This window comes from Canis lupus, chromosome 19, assembly GCF_003254725.2.
Source record: "Canis lupus dingo isolate Sandy chromosome 19, ASM325472v2, whole genome shotgun sequence".
Lineage (NCBI taxonomy): Eukaryota > Metazoa > Chordata > Mammalia > Carnivora > Canidae > Canis > Canis lupus.
The window spans coordinates 50,965,786-50,993,693 of NC_064261.1; the positions used below are offsets into that span (position 1 = coordinate 50,965,786).

Here is a 27,908-nt window from a genome sequence, read left to right on the forward strand (position 1 = left end):
AAAGACTTTTGGTTGTTATCTTCAAATTATTCTTTAGAATATATGCATATAAATATGTGGTCATTTTTCCCCAGTGTCAATATGGACATTTCAATTTTTTTGTCTTTGCCAGTCTGATACATGAAAAGTAAGATTTTATTTCATTCATTTATTCAACAGACACTTTGGAACCCTTGTTAAGGCTACACAGAGGTCAAATTTCTGGGGAAAGGCAAATTCCTTGCTCTTGGAGCTTACATTCTAGAGCATGTGTGAGGTGGTAGGTTGTGAGAAAAAAAGATGAGGTCAGGGAAGAGAGAAAATGAAATTGAAGAAGGGGAGGATTAGAGGATAATTCAGATGGTGGCTTGGGCTAGCATAGGAAAGGAAAGAAAAGTTTCAGGAGAAGTGGGAAAGCCTCTCTTTTGCTTTTAATATCAAAATCAGGCAAATATAATAAAAGTTGTAGACCAAGAATTATGAATAAAATATTGGCAAATTGAAGTGAATAATGTTTATGTGTATGAGTGTTATCTCCTGACCATGTAGGCTTTATCCAAGGAATACAAGAATGGTTCAATGTGTTTAAAAAAAAAAAAAAAAACCTACCAAGATAATCTTGTACCTTGAATGTTAAAGGAGAAAAACCATGTGTTCATCTTAATAGATGAATGAAAGGCATTCAATAAAATTCAACAATAATTATAAGAAATCCTTAGTAAATTAGGAATAGAAGGAAACTGTCTTAATCTGATAAAAAGGTATCTATGAAAATCTAAAAATGAAATTTATAAAATAGCAAGCATTCCAGGGGCACCTGGGTGGCTCAGTCGGTTAAGCATCTACCTTCGGCTCAGGTCATGATCTCAGGGTCCTGGGATCAAGCCCCACATCAGGCTCTCTGCTCAGTGGCTAGTCTGCTTCTCCCTCTTTTCCCTCTTTATCTCCCTCTTTGATCTCTCTCTCTTGCTCTCTCTCAAATAAATAAAATCTTTAAAAAAAATAAAAATAGTAAGCATTCCATTTGAAAATCTGAATAAAAAAGTTGCCTCTTGTCAGTCCAACTTCTCAACATAGTAGAAGTTCTTCTACCCAATGCAATAAGAAAGGGGAAAGAAGAGAAATATACAGATTGGCTAAGCAATATACAAGATAATGTTATTTGTAAATGTTACTGTTATCTATACAGAATTAAAAGAAGATAGCAAGTTTGCTGGATAAAAAAACTCACAAAATCAGTTACTCCCCTACTTACTAATAATCAATTTTTAAAAAGAAAGGAAAAGCAAATTAATAATAACAAAAATCCTATCAAGGATAAACATAAAGGGAATTTCATGTGCAAATTTAGCTGAAGAAATTCATAAAATTTTGCTGAGAGGTATTTAGAACCATGGTAACAGATAAATGTTGGTTTGACTAAGTACAATAAAGATAAATATTCTCCTCCACATTAGCCTATAAATATAATATAACCCTAGCTTTTCAGGGTTTTTATGTTTGTTTGTTTGTTTGTTTGTTTGTTTGTTTGTTTTAATGACTGAATTTGCTGAACAAATATTCAGAGACTACTGTGTGTCAAACTCTGGAAGCTGTTGGAATATGACAAAGAATAAAATGGAAATCCCTGTCTTTATGGAGCTGACATAAAAAATTGCAAGCTTCATCAGAGGTTATTCCTAACATTTACTTTGAATGCTATGAGTAACAATAAACACAAAGGAGATATCAGGCAAATATTGGTTTGGGAGGGGAAGAAGGACAGTGAAGAGAAGTAATGCAGGTTTGGCCATGTATTCATTTGTAAACTTACTGTAAAATTTTAATAACTATTAACAGTGGTACTGAGGCCAGAATAGACAGATTGAAAAGAACAGACTAAAAAAAGACAAATAGGCCTAAGTATAGAAAAATTTACAATGTGATACCGGCATCTCAAATTAAAACAGGGAAAGTTTGGATTATTCAGTAGTGTGACAATTGGAATAGATCCACTAAACTCACAATTTACACCAAAATAAAGATTAAATGGATTATAGATGTTTTAATTTTTCTATTCTTCATTATGAAATATTCCAAACATACTAAAAAATATAAAAAGTAATTAAATAACTCAATCAAATCAAACTAAACACTTAATCCTGATTTATCTCCCACTTTTTTTTTTTTAAGTAATGATATATACAGGTGCCTCCGTGGCATAGTTGGTTAAGCAACTGACTTGGTTTTATTTTTTTTTTAATTTTTATTTATTTATGATAGTCACAGAGAGAGAGAGAGAGAGAGAGAGAGAGAGAGGCAGAGACATAGTCAGAGGGAGAAGCAGGCTCCATGCACCGGGAGCCCGATGTGGGATTCGATCCCGGGTCTCCAGGATCGCGCCCTGGGCCAAAGGCAGGCGCCAAACCGCTGCGCCACCCAGGGATCCCAACTGACTTGGTTTTAGCTCAGGTTGCGATCTCAGCTCAGGTTCTAGACCAAGCCCCCTGTAGGTCCCCAAACTCAGAGCAGAGTGGGCTTGAGACTCTGTCTCCCTCTCCTTCTGCCCCCACTCTCTCTCTTTTTCTCTCTCTACAATAAATAAGCCTTTCAAAAAATATTTAAAGTAATGATATATTACTGACCCACTTCTAGCCCTCCTCCTGCCCTCTGTCTCCAAAGGTAACCACTGTACTGAAATTAAGGGGCCCATATGCATGGATGTCTTAACATTTTTACTAAATATACATATTATTAATGAATATTATATAATGTTCTTTAATTTTTAAAAATCTTGTATTTAAATTTGCTGTTCATGTATCAGTTTTACTCCACCCAGAATTTGTCTGAGGTATGAATCTGAGGTAGTGATCTAATTTTATTTTTCCGTATAAATAACATATAATCTAGAAAAGCTCTTCCTATTCCCACTAATTTTAATAGTGCAGCTTCTTTGAGATTTATTACCATTACTAAGTATGTGTACTTTCTGTGAACTATCTCTTTTTTACTATTACATGTCCTACTATATGCTTCTGTTTATATAAAGCTTTTCTTATTCTTTTACTGTACATTTATTTTTTATCAGGCCATGAACTTACTTCATGAAGTATCTTACTAATTTAGTTGGTACATTTGTGTTTTTTCAGGTAGATAATTTTATCATTAACAAATGATAATTCCAAATCCTTTCCAATGTTTGCATCTTATATAATTTTATCTGGTTGCATTAGCTAATTCTTGCAGAATAATGTAAATAACTGTAACCTATACATTTTCTGATTTACTTAAATAATTTTAAATAGAAGTAGATGTTGAACTTTGCCAAATAACTTTAATCACTTATGATGATAACCATATGGGGTTTTTTTACCTATTAACATAATAATATATTTTATTTAAATTTCTCAACATACGTTTCTCATATTCCTCTTATAAACTATACTTGATCATGTATTGATTTGCTTAGTTTCAAAATCTAATCTCCATGGAGGTGGAGTAGGGATTTATCTTTTTATTTACTGTTTTATCTGTAGTGCCTGGTGCAGTACCTGTAGTAGAGTAGACAATCAGTATGTACTAAATGAGAGAATAAGACATTAGTTTACAGTTTTTGTTTTTGCTTGGTCATTGTCCTCTTTTATCGCAAAGTACATCAGTTTCATAAAATTAAGTTAAAGGCTTTTATTTTTTCTCTAAAATCATTTGAAATATTAAAATAGCACCAGAAAAAAATAAAAAAATAAAAAAATAAAATAAATAAAATAAAATAGCACCAGAACTATGTGTTTTACTGGGCTGCAGAAGAGCCAGCTTTTATTGTGGTTGTCAAAGTCTACCATTTTGGTTCTGTTTCTTTTATTTCTGTTTTTATCACTGCCTCTTCATTCTCTTTTCTTTCGGTATATATTATTTTTCTTTTCAGGATCCTTGTTTTAAATGGTTGGTTCATACGTTTTGAATTAGGTCCTTTTTAATACATAGGCTTAAAGCTCTAGGTTTTCTTCTGATGGCAATTATTTCTAATAGTCTGTAATGTATTTTTTATTTCTTCCTTAATACAGACATTATTTAGGAAAATACATTTTTGGTTATTTTAGTTCTAAGAGGATATGATTTAGCTATTCTTTTGTTGTGGATTTGTAATGTAATTTCTTTGTGTAGGTGATGTGGTCTTCATAATTTCTACTTGGGGAATCTTTTGAAATTTTCTTTATAGCCTAATACATAATCATTCTCCATGGGCATTTAAAAACAGTACGTATTTTCTGTTGTTGAAGCCTGATATTTCTGTCATTTATTTTTGACTACTTGTTTGTTCATTTATGAGAGCACTGTATTTAATTTTCTACCGTGGTTGTAGATGACTATTTGTCCTTAATTATTAAGCAATATCTGTGTTTGTATGTATACATATACAGATATGTACTATGAATAGTATATATATAATATTATATATTACACCATATGTTATTTGCTAATACATAGTATATACTACAAAATATATGTTACATAATATTATATAACATATGTTATTATATACTAAGCTACATATATAGTAGTATATAATGTATATTATTATCTAGATATACATATATTAACACACTATTAACATATATTAATAGCATATATATATTAGTGTATATACATATATACTAGTAATACTTATTAAGAATATAGAATAAGAGTTTTATATAAACAAGCATATATTAATGTCATTTTAATAGTATATATGTATATGTATATGTTAATATACACGTGTGTGTGTGTGTATATATATATATATATATATATACGGAATATATTTTTCTAAATCTGAGCAAGGTGTCAAGATTATTACATGTTTTTGTCAGAATTTGACTTTTACCAGTTTAATATCCTTGTTCTAATTAATTGATTTTGTCTTCAATTAAAAAGTTTTTTTCTGGGGCAGCCCTCGTGGCCCAGCAGTTTGATGCTGCCTTCAGCCCAGGGCGTGATCCTGGAGACCCAGGATCGAGTCCCAAGTCAGGCTCCCTGCAGGGAGCCTGCTTCTCCCTCTGCCTGTGTCTCTACCTCTCTCTCTGTGTCTGTCATGAATAAATAAAAATTTTTTTAAATCTTTAAAAAAAAAAAGTTTTTCTCTGATACCAGATTGCTTTTGTTAGCATTTTTATGGATTACTTTTTTATCTTTCTTATCCTTTGATTTTCAACATTTCTCCATCATATTGATTTAAGCGTGCCTTTTTTAACTAGTTTGTCACTGGATTTTCTACCTTCTTCTTTCATTCCATCCACTTTCCTCTCTTTCTTCCTTTTCTTCTTCCTTTTTAGCAGGAGTCTGTCTTTTAATGGGAGAATAAAATTTGCTGGGATGCATTATGACTTTTGATATATTTACACTATTTCTTGCCCTGTAGTTGTTTAGTTTTCTACTTACTACTTCCTTGCATATTTGTTAATCTTGTTTCTTTTCCTGCTTTGTGTTGAACTGATCTAATTTTCTTTCTTATCCTGGGCTTTCTTTTGGTGGTTTGGAAATTTTGCTTCCTGTTTTAATCTTTGTCTATAGACATACATATGAACTTTTATTCTCTAATAAAATATGGAGATAATCAGTACATTCTAACAAAACAAAAAGCTTAATAAGGTGCTTGATTTTTCTCTCACATTTCTCTACACCCACAACCATGATAGATTATTACGAAATTTTCCTTTGACAATGTATGTCAGCAGTTTGACCTAACTAAAGTTTGTGTGTGTTTTGCTCAGTATTCTTCCTTAAAATACTCTTCTTCTCTTCAGTCACTTCATTTTTTTTTTACATTTGGTAGACTATTTTTTTTTTAGTCCAAGAGTTAGAGATGTGTCTAATCACGTATCCTGAGTAAGAGTTATTTCTTTGATCCCCATTCATCCTTCTTCTTGGTTTCCTTTCTTCTTTTGCTAGATTAGATCCAAAAGCTCAAGTAATCATTCAGGAAAGAATATATGGGAGGTTAATTTTTTAAGTCCTTGTATACCTGTATACCTGTACTTATTCTACTTCTGTATTTGAAAACCGCTTTTGCTGGAAACTAGAATTTAAAGTCATTTCCTCACAACTTTTAAGACATTTCTGTGTTTCTTCCAGTATTGCTCATGAGATGATTGCTATGTGACTTGTTTCTTCTTATTGGAAGCCTTTAAGATCTCCTTACCTAGGGATCTAAAATTTCATAAAGATATGTCTGGTCGTGGATATTTTTAAATCTCTTGTACTTGGCATACGGGATCCTTTAATCTGAAGTTTCATATCCCTTTTTTATTTATAGATCTACCTTTTATTATTTCTGTGATTATTTTTGCCTGTATATGTCCCTGTTTTTTCCATTCTGAGACTTCTGATTGTTGAATGTTAACCTTTTAGAATCAGTCCTCTGTAACTTTTAACTTCTTTCTCATATCCTATCTTATTCTTTTTATTCTGTTATTTGAAAAGTTTTCTAAACTTTATTCTCCAAACTTTCTATTGAACTTGGTAATCATATATTTAATTTCCAAGGACTCATTCTTATTCTTTCCTAAAGATATCCTGTTCTTGTTTTATGGATGTATTGAAAGTTTTTCAGTTATTTTACATTCTGTAAATATTCTCCACTCTCTCATAATCTTTTGTTTCTCTCTTTTTGTTGTCTTTATTTTTCTCTTCGTTGTGGTAGATATACCTCAAGTATTTGGTGATCTTTGGCTTCTGTTTACATTTTAAATAGAGTAATAGAAGAGCACTGAGTTGTGTGTAGACTAGTTTATTGACTGGCTTTACTTTGGATGAATGTACATGAAAATAGTCATTGTGAGGTTGCCTGGGTGGCTCAGTAGGTGAGCATTTGCCCTAGGCTCAGGTCCTGATTCCTGGGTCCTGGGCTCAAGTCCCGCATCAGGCTCCCCAGAGGGAGCCTGCTCCTCCCTCTTCCTATGACTCTGCCTCTCTCTGTGTGTCTCTCATGAATAAATAAATAACATTTTTTTTAAAAGAAAAGAAAATAGTCACTGTCTTTTACAAATCCTAAGTGTAAAATGCTGATGTCTGACAGGGAGCACTGCCTCTCATTGTAGCCACCCTGATTCATACTAGATGGTGTGTGAAATTTCTTTGGAGAAGAAAACTTTTTTTTTTTTTTTTTTAATTGAAGTAGGGGTGGAAGGTGTCTGTCTGCTAAGCATCCTAGGGTGACAAGCGGTTGGGAAATCCACAGCTTTGTCTTCTTTCAATTATTTCCTGTTTCTTGTGTTTTCTGCCTTTCCAGGCTTCCTCCAGTGGGTTGCCCCCCTGCTCCACTGTTATGCTTTACTACTTATAACTCTAAAAGGAAAGTAAAAACTTTCCTTCTCTCTGAAATTGTTAAACTCCCTTTTCTACTGGTGGGTAGCCTCTGATCCCTTTTCTTTATTGTATATTTTTCTCTTTAAAAATTATTTCTTTTCTAGTGTTTTAATGAGATCTCAAGAGAGAAGAGATAGAAATATGAATTCAGCCTATCATTTCATAACAGAAACCTATCTTAAGAGCTTTTGACTGCCTTTATTATTTTTTAAATAAAAATATTTTATAACTTTATTTCCTCTTTTGAGAATGATTTTTAGTCTCTAGGTAGTAGTATATATTCTTTTTATCTTTAGTCAATAGTTTCTAGTTTGATTGTCTGGTGATTAGTTGTGGGCCTATAAATTAAAATTTTTGTTTTTGTTTTTGTTTTTTAATTTTTGAAGTTCAATGAAATTGTCATTGTGGTATCGTATATAGTCAATTCTGATAATCATTATATGGATATTTGAAGAAAGTTATGTTCTCTGTTATAGGCAAAATATGCACATCCATTGTGTTGTTGATTCTCTAATTTACTTCTGGATGCTTGATTTGTAAAAAATGACTATGTGAGAAAAGTTATTTTCCCAAAATAATTATTTTCCATACTTTAATGTTCTGGAATTTCAAATAGACTTTGTTTCATATTTCAATTCTATGTTATTTGTAGTATAAAATCAAAAAAATATGTCCTTACTGTAGGTCTATACTTTTTAATCAGTCAAAAAATAATTCACTTTGCCCATTTTATATACTTTGTTTTGATTTCTTACTAGTATGCTGTTAATATTGCTGCTCTTTCTTTTTGGTTTGTATCATCTGATTTATCTTTCCCTGTTCCTTTACTTATAACCTTATAAAATTTTAAGATGTGAGTCTTCTAGCATAGAGTTGCTTATGTAATATAGGATTGCTTTCTTATAACATAGAAATCAGCAAATAATTGGATTTTGTTTTTTAGATAAGCCTATGGGTGTTATTTTTTTGGACAAAGAACCAAATGATCATACTGCTATGGAAAAAAATATATTTGTTCTTATTCTACTTTTTTACTTCTTAGTAGAAAAAAATTCTCTTCTCTTTCTTTATCTCGTCTCATATATGCTCTGGAAAGTGAAAGTACTTAAATTTGGCTATGTTCCTTATGGATATGGGAAGTTCACTTTTATCATATGTATTTAGTGCTGGACTTTGTTTTTAATACTTTCTTTGTTCTTTCCTATTCTTTTTCTCTTCCTATATTTTGCTGCACCTGCAAGTTTCTTCTGATCTTTATTCTCATTCACATTATGAACTTTTATATTTTTATTCTACAAGTGCTACATTCTTCTTTCAGCATCATTAATAAAATTATGTAATAGTTTCCTCTATGTACAATAAGAGACTCACCTACATTTTACTTCCTCCCATTCTTACCCTTGCCCCCACACACACATGCATGCACACACATGCACTACACACACCACTTTTTTGTTGAAATAATTTTGACTTTTAGCTTTAGATTGTTATGTTTTTACATTATTTAAATTTTGTTAAATGATTATTTTAATATGTGTATTGTCTTGGAACCATATTAATTTAGGCATATAACCTAAAGTTTTAATGGTTTTATTGCTGATGCTTCCTCATAATTAAAATATTTTTCATTTTGAAAGGTTATTTTGGTTTCAGGATAAATAGTAAGGCTTCTGGGTTCTTGCATGACTGGGAAATACTTTTATGTCTTTAGAAATGAATGATAGAGGTAGGCTAGTCTTAAATTCTTGGATAGAAATCTTTTACTTCTAAAAATTAATTGAGCATGCTCCATTGTGTTCTATTACATATGGTTGTATGAGAGAAGTCTGATATCATCCTGATTTTTTTCATTTTAAATGTTTCTTATAAACTAGAAAGCAACAATAAATTAGTTATTGAACTCAGAAAATTTAACATCAATACAATACTATCATCTAATATACAGTCTTATAATCAAATATTGTCATTTATTTTGATACTATCATTTTATAGCATTTACTTTCTCCAATCTAAGTTCCAGTCAAGAATGATACATTGCTTTTAGTTTTCATGCAAAAGATTTTTTGGAAGTGCTCTGCTCTTTCTTGACATATATCTGTTTCATAGGGAAATATTTAATGATTCCTTAGAGGGAAGCCTTCCTTCGTTATATGATTTTTCTTTGTTTTCTCATCATAAAGAGCAGCTCTATAAGTATCCAGTATCAGGAATTCAGAATTTTTGGTTAAGATTGTATTGGTCCTTTAAAAATTTAAACCTAGGGGATCCCTGGGTGGCGCAGTGGTTTGGCGCCTGCCTTTGGCCCAGGGCGCGATCCTGGAGACCCGGGATCGAATCCCACGTCGGGCTCCCGGTGCATGGAGCCTGCTTCTCCCTCTGCCTGTGTCTCTGCCCCTCTCTCTCTCTCTCTCTGTGTGACTATCATAAATAAATAAAAATTTAAAAAAAAAATTTAAACCTAGAGAAGAAAGGGAAAGTTTGTTTTTTCTCTAGTTTTAATATACTCAATTGAAGTGCTCTTAGCTGTATAACTTCAAAAAACAATTTTGTCTCCCTTTCTTCAGTATTACTCTTAAGAAACAATTTTCATTTGTCATTTACAATATTTATAGAACATTATTTTAAATCCAGTTGAGAATAAAATACAAAGTAAATGTATGCGGTGGTTGAATGGACAATAATCATATAGGTAAGGCAATTACAGAGCGGTAGTGAGAAATGATAAAAGCTTATGGAAAGCTCATAGCTTTAGGACTGAAAAGATGGATAAGATCTGAATAATAAGGAAAATATTTCTAGTGAGAGTTTGAGACAAAAACAGATCATTGAAATTTGGTTGTAGTATGAAACTATGAAGCATTTTATAAAACCCATTCCTTTGCTTGAATTTTACCAGTAAAAACCCAGGCATATATATTTATAAATTGTTTAATTCATCCAAGGTATCAAGTATGTCCTAAAGTTGCTATTAATAGACAGGTTAATAAATATACCGTATCTTAATCATGTCCTCTTTTCACCTATAATGTTTTTTTGCTTGTTTTATTCATTTATTCATACCATTAGAGATTGGTATACGTTATTATGTTCATCATTTCTTTCCTTGTTTCCTATGTTTACTCTGATTTTTTCTCACTTCTTTGATTAAAATATTTGATCAATTTTTAATCATTTTTCTAACTTATAAATGCATTTGAGGCAATGCTTTCATCACTGTTTTTAAGTAATTAAGCAGAACGTTTGAAATCAAGTTATTAAGGTATAGTTTACATAAAATAAGATCATCTTTTTAGTGTGCTATTTTGACTTTTGGCAAATTTACCTATTCATTCCTTCACCACCCACAAAAATTTTTCTGTGCCCTTTGTAGTCAATCCCTCTCCTTTAGTCTCTGGTAAGCAGTGGTTTCTTTTTTGTCTATAGTTTTGCCTTTTCCAGATATAGTTCATATTACTAATGATGATTAAATATAGTCATACCATGTGTTGTCTTTTGATTTTGCTTCTTTCACTTAATATAATACATTCAAGATTCATCTGTATTAATATGTAAATCATTAATCATTATGATCATAGGCTATTCCACATGATTCTGAATCTTTGACACTTATTTTGAGGTTTAGCATGTCATCATTTTTCATGATTGTTTCATGTATGCTTATAAATGAGATTAGAAACAAGCTTGGTGCAATGAACAGCAGGCTGGAAGAAGCAGAGGAATGAATTAGTCACCTGGAAGACAAAATAATGGAAAATCATGAAGCTGAGCAAAAGAGAGAAAAACGATGTATGCAACATGAGAATAAACTTAGGGAACTCAGTGACTTCATCAAACATAATAACATTCATATTATCAAAGTCCCAGAAAAAGAGAGATAAAAGGGGCCTGAAAATTTATTTCAAGAAATAATAGCAGAAAACTTTCCTAATCTGGGGAAGAAAATAGATATTCCAGATCCAGGAGGCACAGAGAATTCTCAACAAGATCAACAAAAGCAGGCCAGCCAACACATATTGTAATTAAATTTGCAATATATAGTAATAAAAATCTTAAAAACAGCAAAGTAAAGGAAGTCCTTAGCTTAAAAAGGAAAACCCATAATGCTAACTAGAGATTTTTCAACAGAAATTTGACAGACCAGAAAGGAGTGGCATGATATATTCAAAGTGCTGAATGGGAAAAATCTGGGCCAAGAATTCTCTGGGCTATCATTCAGGAGTTTCCCAGACAAACATAAACTAGAGCTTATGACCACTAAACCAGCCCTGCAAGAAATATTAAAGGAGACTCTGAGAGCAAGGGAGAGACTGAAAGTGATAAAGAGAAGAAAGAGTCAGAGAACATCTCCAGAAATAATGACAAAACAAGTTATAAGATGGCAATAAATATACATCTATAATAATTACTTTAAATGTAAATAGAATAACCACTCCAAGCAAAAGTTACAGGGTGTCAGATGGATAAAAAAAAGAAAACCCATCTATATGCTGCCTACAAGAGACTCATTTTAGTCCTAAAGACACCTGCAGGTTGAAAATGAGCAGAAGAAGAAACATTTATTATGCAAATGTACGTCAAAAGAAAGAGTAGTAACTTATATTAGACCGATAGACTTTAAAACTGTTAATAGACTTAAGACTTTTGGGATACCTGGATGGTTCAATCAGTTTAGCATCTACCTTTGCCTCAGTTTGTGATTCCTGGGTCCTGGGATTGAGCTCCCTGTCTGGCTCCCTGCTCAGCAGGGAGTCGCTTCTCCCTTTGTACGTCCCCGTACCTGTGCTCTCTCATCCTCTCTCTCTCAAATGAATAAATAAAATCTTTTTTAAAATACATAAATAAATAAAAGACTGCAAAAACAAAGAAGGGCATTGTATAATCATAAAGGGAACAATCCAACAAGAAGATATAACACTCGTAAATATTTATGCACCGAACATGGGAGCATCCAAATATATAAAACAATTAATAATGAACATAAATTAATTGATAGTAACACAGTAATATTAGGGGACTTTAATATCCCACTTACATCAATGGACAGATGATCTAATGAAAAAAACAACAAGGAAACAATGACTTTAAGTGACACACTGGACCAGATTGACTTAGCAAATATATACAGAATATTCTATCTAGGGTGCCTGGGTGCCTCAGTCAATGAATCATCTGACTTTGGCTTTCATGATCTCAGGGTACTGGGATTGAGCCCCACATCAGGCACCATGCCCAGAAGAGAGTCTGCTTTTCCCCCCTCCCTCTGCCCCTTCCCCTGCTCTTGCTCTCAAATAAATAGATAAATCCTTTAATCCTTTAATATATATGTGTGTGTATATCCACATAATATGTGTGTGTATGTATATATATATATACACACATACATATATATATATTCCACCCCAAAACAGTAGAATAGACATTCTTTTCAGGTTCCCTTGGAACATTTGTCAAGAAAGATCACATGTTAGGCCGCAAAACAAGTCTCAATAAATTTAAGAAGATTGAAATCATATCAAGCATCTTTTCTGACCACAGTGGTAAGAAAATAGAGATCAATTACAAGAAAAATCTGGAAAAAACACAAATACCTGGAGGCTAAACAACATGCTACTACTAAGCAATGAATGAGTCAACCAGGAAACCAAAAAAGAAATTGAAAAATACATGGAAAAAATTATAGTGAAAACACAACTGTTCAAAACCTTTGGGATGCAGCAAAAGCTGTCCTAAGAAGGAAGTATATGGCAATATAGGCCTACATCAAGAAGCAAGAAAAATCTCAAACAACCTAACCTTACATATAGAGGAGCTAGAATCAGAAAAAAAAAAAAAAAAAACAAAGTCTAAAGCCAGGAGAAGGAAGGAAATAATAAAGATTAGAACAGAAATAAATGATATAGAAACTTTAAAAAAACAGTAGAACAGATCAATGAAACCAGGAGCTGATCTTTGAAAAAATTAATAAAATTGATAAACCACTAGCCAGACTTACCAAAAAGAAAAAGACCCAAATAAATAAAATCACAAATAAAAGAGAAGAAATAACAACCAATACTACATATATACAAACAATTATAAGATAGTATCATGAAAAACCATATGCTAACAAATTGGATAACCTGGAAGAAATGGATAAATTCCTAGATAAACTACCAAAACTGAAACAAGAGGAAAGAGAAAACTTGAACGGACCAGTAGTGAAGAAATTAAATCAGTTATCATGTATGCTTCATAGGAGTTCTATGCTCAGAGGAACACACAATTAATAAGCTTTACAAAAAAAAAAAAAAAAAAAAAAAAAAAAAAAAAAAATAAGCTTTACAAAGAGCGGGGTTTTTTTATATGCAGCTTTTGAAAAGCGTATTAATTGTGTTGTTAAAGTCTTCTACATTCATAGTTTCCTTGTGCTAGTACTTGCCTGGAATATCTTTTCCATATCTTTTTTATTTTTATGCCACCAAACCTCATGTTCTTAGGTGTATGCCTCTGAGCATAATAAAGCTGGGTTCATTTTTCTAATCCCATTTTGATAGTATTTTTCTTTTAAAAAGTTTATGTTTATTGTAGTTACAGTTACATTTGGACCCATTTTTACCATTTTATTTTAGTTTTATTTTTTTCTTTCCTTTTCTTCTTTATTCCCCCCATTCTGCTGGTTTGGAAGCTATAAATTCATGTTTCTATTCTTTTAATTATTACTCATAAATTTTTAATATATAAATACTGTAGTATTTCCTCATGAAATTTAAAATAACTTAGAATATCCTGTCCCTAAATAATCTCCACATTTTATCTGTCACCTTCCTTAACAATTTTGTTTAGAACTGTAATTCCACTTTTGTGTTTTGTTAATTTTATTTTAAAAGAGACATTAGTTTGATTTCTGTGCTTACAACTGTCTCTTACATCTCATGCCTTCCCACAATGTTCAGGGTTTCTTTTGCTATAAGTAGTTATTTCAATAAATATGTCAAGTGGTAAGCTAGTTTTTATAGGCCTAAAAATATTTTTATTTTAGCTCACTACTTAATGGTAATTTAGCTTGTTTTAAATGTTTAGGTTGCAATTTTTTTCCATCAGTACTTTGGTAATATTACTCTAATATCTTCAAGAATCTTTGGATATAGACTAGAAGTGTGCCATTTAATTATAGTTCTTTTACAAGTAATCTTTCTCCCCTTCTCTCTCTTTCTCTATCTCTCCCTCTCTCTCTCATAGTATTGAGATTTTCTTATTAAACCTTGATTTTTGCACTTTGCTGTGTGAAGGTTGAGGTGTGAATTTATTTTCATATATTTTTTATAGATTTAATGATGATGCTTTTGATCACAGATACCATATTGACCTTTAGTACTGGAAATATCTCAGCCATTAACATTCAAACATTGCTTATCTGCCTTCTTATCTTCTACTTCTGAAATTTTTGTTTGGTTACATGTTAAAGCATCTATCTATTCCCCCATGACTGTTAACTAGTCTTTCCCAGCTTTCATCTCTTTTTACCTCAGTATCTTATTCTTTTTTTTGTTTGTTTGTTTATTTATTTTAGAGAGAGGGAGCACAAGCAGGAGGGACAGAGGGAGAGAGAATCTGAGGCTGCCTCCTCACTGAGGGCAGAGCCGGATGGAGGGCTAGATCCCACGACACTGAGATCACAACCTTATCCAAAACCAAGAGTCAGATGCTTAACCAACTGTACCACTCAGGCACCCCTAAATATTTTATTTTTGAATAATCTCTGCACCCAACATGGGATTCAAACTTACAACCCCGAGATCAGGAGTCTAGCTCTACTGACCGAGCCAGCAAGGCACCCCTCTCAGTATCTTATTCTTTGTGAATTTCTTGATCCTGTTTTCCAGTTTACTGCACCAATTTAGAATCTCTGATGTCCACCAGGGTTTTCTTTTCCAGTTAATATATTTTCATTTTCAAAGTTTTCTGTTGTATATTTTCATATACATCTATTATCTTTTCTGTTGATTTTGTTTCATAGGGTTTTTTTGTTCTCTTTTTAGATGTTGTTATTTTATTTCTTTAAGAATCTTAAAGTTTTATTTTTAAGATATTTTCTGATTGTTCTGCCTATGTATTTGTTTTGCATATTTCTCTTTTAACTTTATGTACTCTACTAAAATTGTTGAGGTTTTTGCCTTTCTTGGCTTTAAGTTTTCCTCATATGCTTTGGAAATTAATTTGCAGGCTTATCTTGAGGGGAATTGTTTTTCTTTTATCTCATCGTTTTCTGCTTATTCTAATAACTGATTCAGAGAGGATGTTGGGGGAGTGAGATTGGCCTGTGTTGTAAGAGGTAGGCTTTGTCTTCATCCTTTGGCTCCCTGGGTTTGCGTAAGCTTTAACTGAGCTTTTTTACAGCCTCTTTTTCAGAATTTGATGAATCACACCTCAGTGCAGATTTTATGCAGCAAGACTGGCTGAACTCTTTTGCCAGGTGGTTCTTTTTAATCTCCACTACCGTGCACTTCCAACCACTGGTGCCTCTGACTGCTACCAGACCTGGAACCTAACAAGTCTACACTATCAGCCTTGCTTACTGCTTTGTATTCTGTTACATGGGGATTTTTACTTTTAGTACACATATATCTTTTAATTTTTTTCTCTCTGTGCTTTATAATACTAAGTATTTGACAGATATGTCTCTAAAATGTGTACTCCCGGTGCCATCTTGACCAGAAGTCCTATTGCCATAATTTTTACATAAGAATTTGGAAATTAGATTACGAATCTTTGTCAAACTTATCATCTTGGATATATAAGGTTCCTTCTGCTGCCTTGTTTAATGCAGTTATGGTGCATCCAAATAAGAATATGAACACCAATTCATATTCTAGGGCTATGACTTCTAGAGTCAAAATGAATGGGTACAAATCATGGCATTGATACTTCCTGTGTGACTCAAACGTTCAAAGACTTCTGTTTCCTCATCTGTATTTATGAGTTTGGATCTACCTTATAGACATCTGTAAACAATTAAATATGGTAATATATAAAACATTAGCATAATATGTGACTCACAATAAGCTCTCAGTGAATGTTGGCTATTATTTGTACAGTGGAGTTCCATGATATTTACATTTAGTTGTAGAAATTCACCCATTATCATCCTCTTTTGGGAAATACATGTAATGTGATATTATGTTTAAGTATATATACCCTAGTGTATATGATATATTAATTTATACTTCGAAATTTAAGATAACCAGGTTTTTAAGCCACCCACACTATGTTTTTCGCTTAGTGGGTGATTTAAATTCTCTCCAAAGGTATTTTTGATGACTGTATATTTTTTCCTTACAGATCAATTTTTAAGACTTAACCTTCTCATCAGATAATAACTATTATTATCTCTAAACTAGTCATGTGGGCAGCCCAGGTGGCTTGGTGGTTTAACGCCGCCTTCAGCCCAGGGTGTGATCCTGGAGACCCAGGATCGAGTCCCACATCGGGCTCCCTGCATGGAGCCTGCTTCTCCCTCTGCTTGTGTCTCTTCCTCTCTCTCTCTCTCTCTCTGTCTCTCATGAATAAATAAATAAAATCTTTAAAAAATAAATAAATAAATAAACTAGTCATGTGTCGCAGGCATTTATAATTATATAGTTTTATATATATGCACACACATATAGTTATATATGTATATGCATATATATTTATAACTGTGTGAAAATAGAAAATCAGTTGGTCTCACAGTCAGCTCTGGGTTCCAGTCTGGCCTCTGGCAATCTCTGGAGGATGAATTTTTAAGATGTTATTTATTTGTTTTTTTTTTTTAATTTATTTATTTGTTTTAGAGATAGAAAAAGAGAGAGAACAAGAGCATGAACAGGAGGAAGGAGCCAAGGGAGAGGGCCAGTCAGATTCTGTGTTGAGCACAGAGCTGGACAAGAGGCTGGATCCTACACCCATGAGATCATGACCTGAGCCAAAATCAGGAGTCAGATGCTCAGCCCACTGAGCCACCCAGGCACCCCAGAGCTAATGATACCCACATACCAGAGTGTAAAGATGAAATGAAATAAGATACGAGAATTCAATCTGTAAACTGCACATCACTCTAGAAATGTTTCTAGATCAATCAAAGCTATGATTGTTCCTCATCATTTACAGCAGTTTTACAGAGTTCCTATGGAAAGCAGGTAACCTGAGCCAGAAAGTTTGTTTCACTAACAAATCATTCTGTACTTTTTGCAATAAGGAAAAATTCTCAGTAAGGGTTCTATGAAGAATGATTCTTAGGGGATGGCAGCGAAGTAGATACAGATTATCTAGTATTTGTATTTGACAGTTTAACTGCTGAGACCAAGGTTTTAGAATCCTTTGCTCTTTCAAACACACAGCATACAATATTTAGTTCTTAGCAATTTGAAACAGAAATAAAGGAATCCTAATTTTAGTTCTGAAGTCAGATGAGCAGGTCTTTCCTTCCCTATTCAGGTAAAATTAATACATACCTTTAGTGGACTATACTGAACAAATCTAGGAACTAAAGCTGCTTATCCTTTATTGATGGCTCTTTTTAAGTCACAATAAATGTGTTCTCCACCTAAGTCCCCAATACAGATTTTCCCTTCCTTCAGACTCACAGTAGCAGAAACTACTCTAAGTGAAACATGCTTTGTTCTTGCTAGAACCAGGAGAAAGATTGAGTAAAATTGCTGCTTTTGGGAACAAAGTAAAAGGTTAATACATAAACTTATAGCTCCACTCAGCTGCCTATAATCCCTTTCTTTCTTAACTGTCTTAACTTTTCACATATGGTTCAAAACTCAAAACAACATTAAAAAGGAATGCCTGGGTGGCTCAGCGATTGGGTGTTTGCCTTTGGCCCAGGGCGTAATCCTGGAGTCCCGGGATTGAGTCCCACATCAGGCTCCCTGCGAGGAGCCTGCTTCTCTTTCTGCCTATGACTCTGCCTCTCTCTCTCTCTCTCTCTCTCTCATTGTCTCTTATGAATAAATAAGATCTTTATATATAGATATATATATATAGATATATCTATATATATCTTTAAAAGAACTCACCGAGAATCTTGCTTTTATAACACTGTCTCCATCTTCTCCCACCACCAACCCATTTGGTCAAAGCTGTTACTAGTTTCTTGTGTACCCTTTCGTCTTTGTACACATAGCATACTAACAGATAGAGGTATTGATGTATACCCACCTTTCTTACACAAAGGCAGTGTACAATATATTTTGTTTTGCACTTTGCTTTTTTTGCTGAACAATTTACCTTAGAGTTCTGAACGGGGAGGTTGTTTGTTTCGGTTTTGTTTTTTTTAATATTCTTTATTCCTGTTTAGAGCCACATGATTTTCCATCGGAAGTCTGTCATAGTCCATTTAATCAGCACCTTGTGGAGGAATGTTTGAGTTACTTTCAATCTTTGGTGATGTAAACACTGCCTCAGTGAAAAAAAAATTGAATATTGTTGTTTTGTGCATGTGTAGGATATCTGTAGGTTAAACTTCCAAAGCAGGATCGCTGGATCAAAGAGTAAATGCACTTAAAAATATCTTTATTGTTCAGCCATCTCAGAGCAACAGAGAGTGGGGACATTGGGACTGGAGGCTGTTTATAATTGTGCAGACAGGCCTGGTTTTGGTCTGGCCTTCATTATTCCATTGCCATGTGACTTTAGGCAAGTCACTTCCCCTCTCATGGAGCCTTGGTATACTCTTCTGCAAAAATTGGAGACTAGTCCCTATGCTAATTGGGTAATTATAAAATTAGATGAGATAATGGATGGGAACTGTCAGCATTACCCACCATTAAGGTGATGTAATTATTAACCTGAAAATGGCCACAACCCTGGTACTAGGATATACTAGTATACTAGGCTTACTAGGCTCACTTGTTCTTTTTTTTTTTTTTTGCACTTGTTCTTTTTAAAAAATTATTATACAGTAAAACTGACTTCTTTCTTCTGATGTACCAGTCTGTAAATTTTAACACATGCATAGATTTGCATAACCATCACCATAACCAGAATACAAAATAGTAAATGCATTTTTAATTTAAATAAATATTGACTAGTTACCCTCCATAAAGATTATACACCACACTGGACTCACCCCAACAATATATGAGTGATATTTTTTTTCTCTCAGATTTTGCAAAAGATAGTCTCGATTGTCTATTTGCTGTGATTATTTGTTTGTTTTTATAGCATTTCCCATGCAGAGACATAAACGTTGGACTAGGGCTACAGCAGCTGTCTGGTTCTTCTTCCCTTGATTAATGTTGCTTAAGCCTAAAATCTGAAGCTTAAAAAGAAAAATAAATACGAAACAGAGGCCTCATATTTTAATCACATTTTAAAGCAGCTACTTTTCCCATCTGCTCCTGAAACAAATAGACAGTGCAGTTTATAGCACTCTGTCATTCTGAATAACTGAGGGATAACTGAAGGAAAACAAAGAAAGGAGTCTAGATTGTAGTTGTGTATTTTTGAGATTGTCATTGTTCTTCACTAAACGTTCCCAAGTTTGGATTCACACTTAACTTTTCTTTTCTGCCTCCTACCCAATGCCAAGACATTTGGAAATGAAAGCATAATTGAGAAGATCTTACAAGGACACCTGGGTGGCTCAGTCAGCATCTGCCTTCAGCTCGTGTCGTGATAAGAGTCCTAGGATCAAGTGGCATCAGGCTCCCTGCTCAGAGGAGAGTCTGCTTTTCTCTTTGTGCTCTCTCTCTCTCTCCTCCTCCTCTCAAATAAATAAAATATTTTTTTAAATATCACAATTTTATTATTTCCATTTGTAAACTTACTAAAGAATGTTAATAGGATTGACATGAGAAAATTGGACTAAAGTATTTGAAACATTTTCCTTACTATAAATACAAGTCAGTTATAAATAAAAATAGCATTAGTTTATTCTAGATTTGCAACACCACTGGCCTATAGGCCCGATTCAGCGGGCAGGCTTATGTCATTTGTGTCCTATAATCTTCCAAAGTTAGGAAATTTTATATTAAAATTCTCATCTCTGACGTTAATTGAATAATCAGAATATCTGGCTATAATCACCCATATTATCATATGGCAATTGTTAATTGGTACTTGTACTTATACCTGGCTACTGCATTCATTTTTTTCCAACTTATTCTTCAGAATACTATTCTTTTTCCTACTTATTCTTCAGAATACTATCCTTAGGTTAAAGTTTTAGTTGTTTAAACATCAGCAAACATTTGTTTCTATTACTGGTATTCTCGTTTCTATATGGCATATCAATAATATTTCAATTAAAAGAAGTAGTTATTGGGATCCCTGGGTGGCGCAGCGGTTTGGCGCCTGCCTTTGGCCCAGGGCGCGATCCTGGAGACCCGGGATCAAATCCCACATCAGGCTCCCGGTGCATGGAGCCTGCTTCTCCCTCTGCCTGTGTCTCTGCCTCTCTCTCTCTCTCTCTCTCTGTGACTATCATAAATAAGTAAAAATTAAAAAAAAAAAAGTAGTTATTGTGATTAAAGTAATTGTTCTTACAAACATGAAATCTGACATTTTATTTAACGGTTGGATTACTTAACATAAAGGTTTTTTTCCTCTTCTAAGTAAATGAATATATTTTCCTATCATCTTGGAAAACTATCAATTGATTTTTATCACTTTCCAAATGATCCTTGCTTTTCATATGATAGATTGATTATTCCATATCCATGTCTTTTGACTTTTAATATATATCTTTAAAAACCCTTAGTTGCTGAGAAATATTACAGCAAGGTTAATCAGAGTTATGATCATATTTCTTCTGTATTTCGATCCCTGAGCTGACTTACCATATAACTTTTCATTGATTTTAATCTCCCAGACTTTGCAGACCTCTGTTTATTTAGGTGAGCTTTAATTACTTGTTCACCCAATACCTTACATTGTGCATTGAAATCTCTCAAGGTATAAACAAAGATTGAGGATGACAATTGCTTTCTTTGTTAACACTATACTAGGCCTATGGAATGCATTGTTTATGAGCACATGAAATTAAGTTTCACATCCATGTTAAAAAGGAATTCACTTAATCTGTATTCATTTTTAAGAATCAAAATTCTTTTTATGCCTATCCTGTATTATTGTTTTTGCCTAAGAATCAATACCAGAACAAGGAATCTAAATGAAATAGAAATGAAAGATGTATAGTAAATAGTAGGAGCATGGGAATAAAAGGGAAGGTTTAGTAGGACTTTATTATGAAAAGTACTAAACCAAAGGCTATTTAAGTACAGGTTATAATTTTAACTGTAAAATAATGAAACTCCATAAAGAATGAATGACATTTTCATTTTCTTTTTTGTTATTTCTAACACAGTTGATAACACAATATGACATCCAACTATTAATGTTTAACCTTCTAGGATGCTTTTAAAGAGGATTGTTTTGCAAAAATATTCAGGGTCTTTTTTGGTTTATTTTTTGAATTTTCCCAAGGATCTCTCCAATCTTAGATATTCAAATTATTCACCTTTGGCGCATCTGTGGAGTCATAATCCTTGCTAATCTTCTCTATTTCACCTTTTAACTGTCTTAACTGGGGTTATGTGCAATTTGAGTAGTGCTCAAGTACCACTTTCACCAACCTCATGCTTCATGGAATCCTGCATTTTTCTTTGATATTGACTTTGAGTCATTTTATATTACATTATTGTCAATTGTGTTATATTTTTTATAGTCATAAATAGAATCCTAAAAGAATAGATACAGTTGCAACATCCAATGATGAAGGTAAGACCAACTAACAGAACCTTTATCTTAATAGGTAAGGACAGGCTTTTTAGTGTTAAAGAGGAAAGAATATTTGAGTAGGGAATAATTAATGAGTGATGTATACACTAATCAGTATTTTATGATACGAGAACTTTTGTTTGGTTGATGAATATTTAGGTTATGGGAACTCTGTTTTGTCTTTAGTCATTGGATATGGAACTGTGGCTTTCCTGGTGGCAGATTCTGAAGCTCTTCAAGTTTAACGTAAAAGCTTCTCCATCTTACAAAAACTCATGAACTGTTTCTTAAAAGTACTGTAAAAATGCGTTTTGTGTATGTGTGTGCACGTGTGTGTAAACATCAGACATTGAATAAAAGTGAATTGATTTCTTCAAAGTAATAATATGGAAATTCATCCATAGCATCGACTAAACCAATAGTGGTTTTCATTTAACATAAATAATATTCTACTACTACCCAAGAAAGATATTTTTCTGTGTGATAGATATTAGACCAAAGAATGCAATGCCATCAACTCACTAGTACATTAGAATAGATATTCCAAGCACAAATCCATACATACCAAGGAAAAGAAAGCCCTGATGACAGGACTAGATGAACCACAGGTACAATTAACCACTCACTGCAAGGATGAATTTACTATCATATATCACAAACAAATTTGTTAGAAGAGAGTCTTGAAGAAATAATGAAGAGAGAAAAAACAGTAATCTCAAAATGAAAGCTATTAGTGTGCATATTAATGCTCAGATGTTAGAAACATTAATCAAACATTAGAATTTTTTATAAATTTTGACATTTATTGTTTAAGGACTTCTGAATATGTTAAGACAAAGACTTTTCTAGGTTTCCTATATATGTACTAAGTTGTGTGATTAGAAAATAAATCTCATTCTAACTTGAGGTGATTTCTCTCCTTTGAACATATAGAAGCTTTAATTTCCATGTTGTTGTTTTGTTTTTTTAAGTTTTTTTAGTACACATATAGTATAATATTGGTTTCTAGAATAGAAGTTAGTGATTCATCACTTATGTACAACACCCACATGCTGTTTTTTGACAATAATTTTATACCGACCTTGAGACCTTATGCTATTTTCTGAAACCTTAAAATCTCGTATTGTTATTGAACTGTTTTTGTGCTTATACCTTTCCATCACATTCTTCCACTTCTGCTACAGTGCCTTGTATTTATGTGATCTGACTGATAAAAATCCATTCTTTTCCAGAATAAGAAAAATTAACTTGACTCCTATTTAATGTATGGTACATTAATCTCATAAAACTATGCAAAACCTTTTGTGTTTGTTTTTTTGTTTTTGTTTTATTTTGGTGTTTTTTTGTTTGTTTTTCTTCCAAGATTTTATTTAAATTCAAGATAGTTAGCATATAGTGCAGTATTGGTTTCAGGAGTAGAAGTTAATGATTCATCATCTACCAATACCCAGTGCTCATCACAAGTGCCCTCCTTAATACCTTTCACCCATTTAGCCCATCCCCCAACCAACTCCCCTCCATTACCCTCAATTTGATCTCTATTGTTGGAGTCTCTTATGGTGTGACTCCCTCTCTCTTTTTATCTTATTTTATCTTTCCTTCCCTTGCCCTATTTTATTTTTTTTTATTTTAAAATGTTTATTATGTACATTGAGCACTTCAGAAAAGAAAATAATTACAATGATTTCAGAATGCAATTCCTGGATTCAATAAATGTCCTTTATAATTATATCCAATCAGTATCTAGAATTGTATGTAGACCCTACGTCAGCTAACAAATAAGTAAAATAACTATGTTAATCTCTGGGATAAGAGACACACATGATCACTTAAGTCACTCGGCCACCGTGTTTTTTTTAAAAACATGATTCACATTTTTTTCAAGTACACATACAGCCATTGCAAGAGTTATTACATTAGACCATTGATGTTAACACCTTAAAACTATGTATGATTTTTGCTGCCTTAAAAGAAAATTTAGTTTATCGCAAAGAAATTCAACAAAGTTTCAGGACCTTTGATCACAAGCTTCAGTGCTTATTGTACTACTCTGGTGAACATAAAGGTTCAAGTAAGGCCAACAAAGAAGAATGTTTCCTCTTTCCAATGAAGACACAATGCAAGGACTAGGTGAACTAGCATCCTACAAACTAGCTAGCCATCAAGAGGTTACCAATTAAAGTATGTGAATACATTTAAAAGCCTTGGCCAGTGTTACAAAAACAAAACATTTAGATTATTTACGAATATAAGCATAATGGGTATTTTATCTTCTATAAATAATCATTTTTGAAATGCTAAAGGTGAGTTCCAACTGCGCTCTTCCCTGATGTGAGAAGAGGTGGGGACACGGGATGACCTACTGATTTACCTTCTCAAAGTATTCTTTGGAAGCACTTGGATCTGGCTTGATTATAGGAGAATCCGGGGTCCAGTTTGCTGGGCAGACTTCTCCATGGGTTTCCACAAAGTGGAATGCCTTCACCAAGCAGAGGGTCTCTTCCACACTTCGGCCCACAGGGAGATCATTCACACTCAAATGCTTGATGACTCCATTGGGGTCAGTGATGAAGAGACCTCTTAGAGCAATACCAGGGCCTTCTAACAGCACACCATACTCTCGAGAAATCTGTTTAGTCAGATCTGACAGGAGTGCAATGTTCATGTGGCCCAAACTGCCATTCTTCTGCAGTGCGTTGATCCAGGCGAGATGGGTGAAGTGGGAATCCACTGACACTGCAGCAACGTCACAGTTCACATCGTGAAATTCTTTGGCTTTGTCACTAAAAGCAACAATTTCTGTAGGACACACAAAGGTGAAGTGCAACGGATAGAAGAAAAGCACCAAATATCTCCCCTTAAAGTCATCGAGGGTTAGATCTTTGAACTCTCTGTTGACAACGGTGGTGCCCTTAAAGTAGGGTGCGTGCTGGGTGACGGCAGGAGCATGGTAGGAGGAACTGGTGCTAAAAGTGAATTTTGCTTGACCAGAACCAGACCACAATACATTTGTCAGGCATGTTCTTCTGGAAGCAGCAGGTCTAAGGGCTGCAGAGGCAGAGATGCCCCATGGAATAGCACTCATATGTCCGGCAATCGAAGCCTGGAGGAATCTTCCCACCACGGCTGCCAGGGATTCGCCGGACTGGCCCCCTTCCCCTATTTTCATCTATTTTTTCTTCAGTTCCACATATGAATGAAATCATATGGTATTCCTTCTCTGACTGACTTACTTCACTTAGCATAATACACTCTCGTTCTATCCACATCTTTGCAAATGGCAAGATTTCATTCTTTTGATGGTTGAATAATATTCCATTGTGTGTGTATATATATATACATATATATATTTATATATATGTATATATATGTATACATACCATTTCTTCTTTATCTATTCATTGATCAATGGACGTTGGGACTCTTTCCATAATTTGGTTATTGTTGATAGTACTGCTGTAAACAACGGGGTGCATGTGTCATTTCAAATCAGTATTTTTGCATCCTTTGGATAAATACCAGTAGTACAATTGCTGAGTCATAGGGTTAGTTCTATTTTTAACTTTTTGAGGAACGTCCTTACTGTTCTCCACAGTGGCTGTACCAGTTTGCATTCCCACTAATAGTTTAAGATGGTTCCTCTTTCTCTACACCCTCACTTACCTCTGTTATTTCCTGAGTTGATAATTTTAGCCATTCTGACAGGTATGAGGCGGTGTCTCATTTTGATTTGTATTTCCCTGATGATGAAGGATGTTGAGCATTTTTCATGTATCTTTTGGCCATTTGAATGTCTTCTTTGGAGAAATGTCTGTTCATGTCTTCTGCCCATTTCTTAACGGGATTATTTGGGTTTGAGGTATTGAGTTTGAGAAGTTCTTAAAGATTGTGTTTATTTATTCATAAGAGACGCAGAGAGAGACAGAGGGAGAAGCAGACTCCCCATGAGAAGGCCTGATGCAGGACTGGATCCCAAGACACCGGGATCACTCCCTGAGCCGAAGGTAGACGTTCAACCACTGTGCCACCCAGGCGTCCCTGATAAGTTCTTCATAGATTTTGGATACTGGTCCTTTATCTAGTATGTCATTTGCAAATATATTCTCCTATTCTGTAGGATGCCTTTTAATTTTGTTTATTGTTTCCTTTGCTGTTAAGGAAAACCTTTATAGAAAATATTGATATTACCCCTATTACCAAACTTAAAATGTGTTCTTCTTCCAATATAGGTTGTAAGTAGAATTTCAGATCCATGGTCTAAGGACTTTTAAAGATGATAATGTTCATGAAAATGAAGTATGTTTGTGAAGATGTATAGAAGTAGGAACAATTGTACTTTGAACAACATGGATCTGAACTGCATGGGTTCACATATATACAAATTGCTTTTGAGACAATACTGTAAATGTATTTTCCTTTTGATTTTCTTAATAACAGTTTCTTTTCTCTAGCTTATATTATTGCAAGAATTCAGTGTATAATACACATAACATACAAAATATGTGTTAATTGACTTTATGTTATTCTGTAAGACTCAGGTCAATGATAAGTTATTAGTAAAGTTTTTTGGGAGTCAGAAGTTCTATGTGGATATTCAACTATGCAGAGGGTCAGTGCCCCTGACCATCATGTTGTTCAAGGGTCAACTGTATTTTTTTACACTGCTACTAAATGTAAACTGGTACAACTCTTAGAAAGTAGTTAAGATATATGTGTATACCCGAAGCCTAAAGATATTATTATCCTTGACCCAATTTCTACAAATCTATTCCAAAGAAGTATAGAAAAAAACCTTATCCCAAGGAAACTATGCAAGCTTATTTATAATAATTAAATTTGGAAAGAACTTAAATGATAAACAGTAGTGAATGGTAAAAGCAAATTACAGTGCAATATTATGATATTATCATACATAATGTTTACAAAGACTTTGTTGAAGCCTGGGCTTTTTTTGTTAAAAATGCATAAAATTTAGGTACAGTATTATCAGTGCTTTGTAAGAAAAAGCATAGATGAAAGTCTGGAAGAAGATATGCAAAAATCAGCAATTTGTCAGTGAGTTGTGTTTGAGTTGTGTTTGATAACGGTTTTCATTCTTACACTTCATTTGTATTCCCTAATAATTCTTTAAAAATCATATACAGCAGTATATGAGTATCTTTTGTCATAGCTCCATTGGGAAAACAATTGACCACAAATTGGATTTATGGATTTATGAAAATTTTGGATTTTCAATTGGATTCCATTGCTCTGTATGTTTATCTTTATGCCAGTACTATAGCGTCTTAATTATTATAGCTTTGTGATGTTTAATATAAGAAATTAAGTTCTTCAATTTTGTCCTTCTTTTTCAAGGTTGTTTGTCCTGGATATTCTGGGTCCTTTAAATCCCCATATAAATTTTAAGTTCAGCTTGTCAATTTCTACAAAAAAGTCAGCTGTGATTTTTGATAGAGATTGCATTTTATCTAAAGATTAATATGGAAAATATTGCCTCTTAACAATATTAAGGCTCATGTTTATCCATGAACATAACATGTATTTTCATTTAGTTAGGTCAATTTTCTTCAACTGTTGTTTCTTTTGTAGTTTTTGAGTGTAATTTTATACTTCTTTTGCTAAATTTATTCCTAAATATTTTATTTTTTGATACAATTTTAAATGTAATTATTTCTTAATTTTATTTCATATTTGATGTAGAGAATGACTGATTTTTTTGTATTGATCCTGTGTCATGCAACTTTACTGAACTCATTTATAAATTTTTATATTTTCTTAGAGAATTCCTTTGGATTTTCTATATATAAGATCGTATCATCTGAAATAGGAGTAGTTTTACTTATGCCCAGTCTAGATGCCTT

At 33.3% G+C, this 27,908-nt stretch overlaps 2 protein-coding genes across 21 annotated transcripts in view; one reads left to right on the forward strand and one right to left on the reverse strand.

Annotated features, from left to right (window-relative positions):
* The window catches only part of MBD5 (methyl-CpG binding domain protein 5), a 435,973-nt gene that overhangs the window by 246,886 nt on the left and 161,179 nt on the right, over window positions 1-27,908 (forward strand). The window lies entirely within an intron of this gene.
* LOC112649794 (thioredoxin-dependent peroxide reductase, mitochondrial-like) lies at window positions 23,976-25,324 on the reverse strand. The gene has a single exon (XM_035702241.2). It carries the CDS (start codon window positions 25,214-25,216, stop codon window positions 24,407-24,409), a length of 810 nt encoding a protein of 269 aa, XP_035558134.2. The 5' UTR covers window positions 25,217-25,324; the 3' UTR covers window positions 23,976-24,406.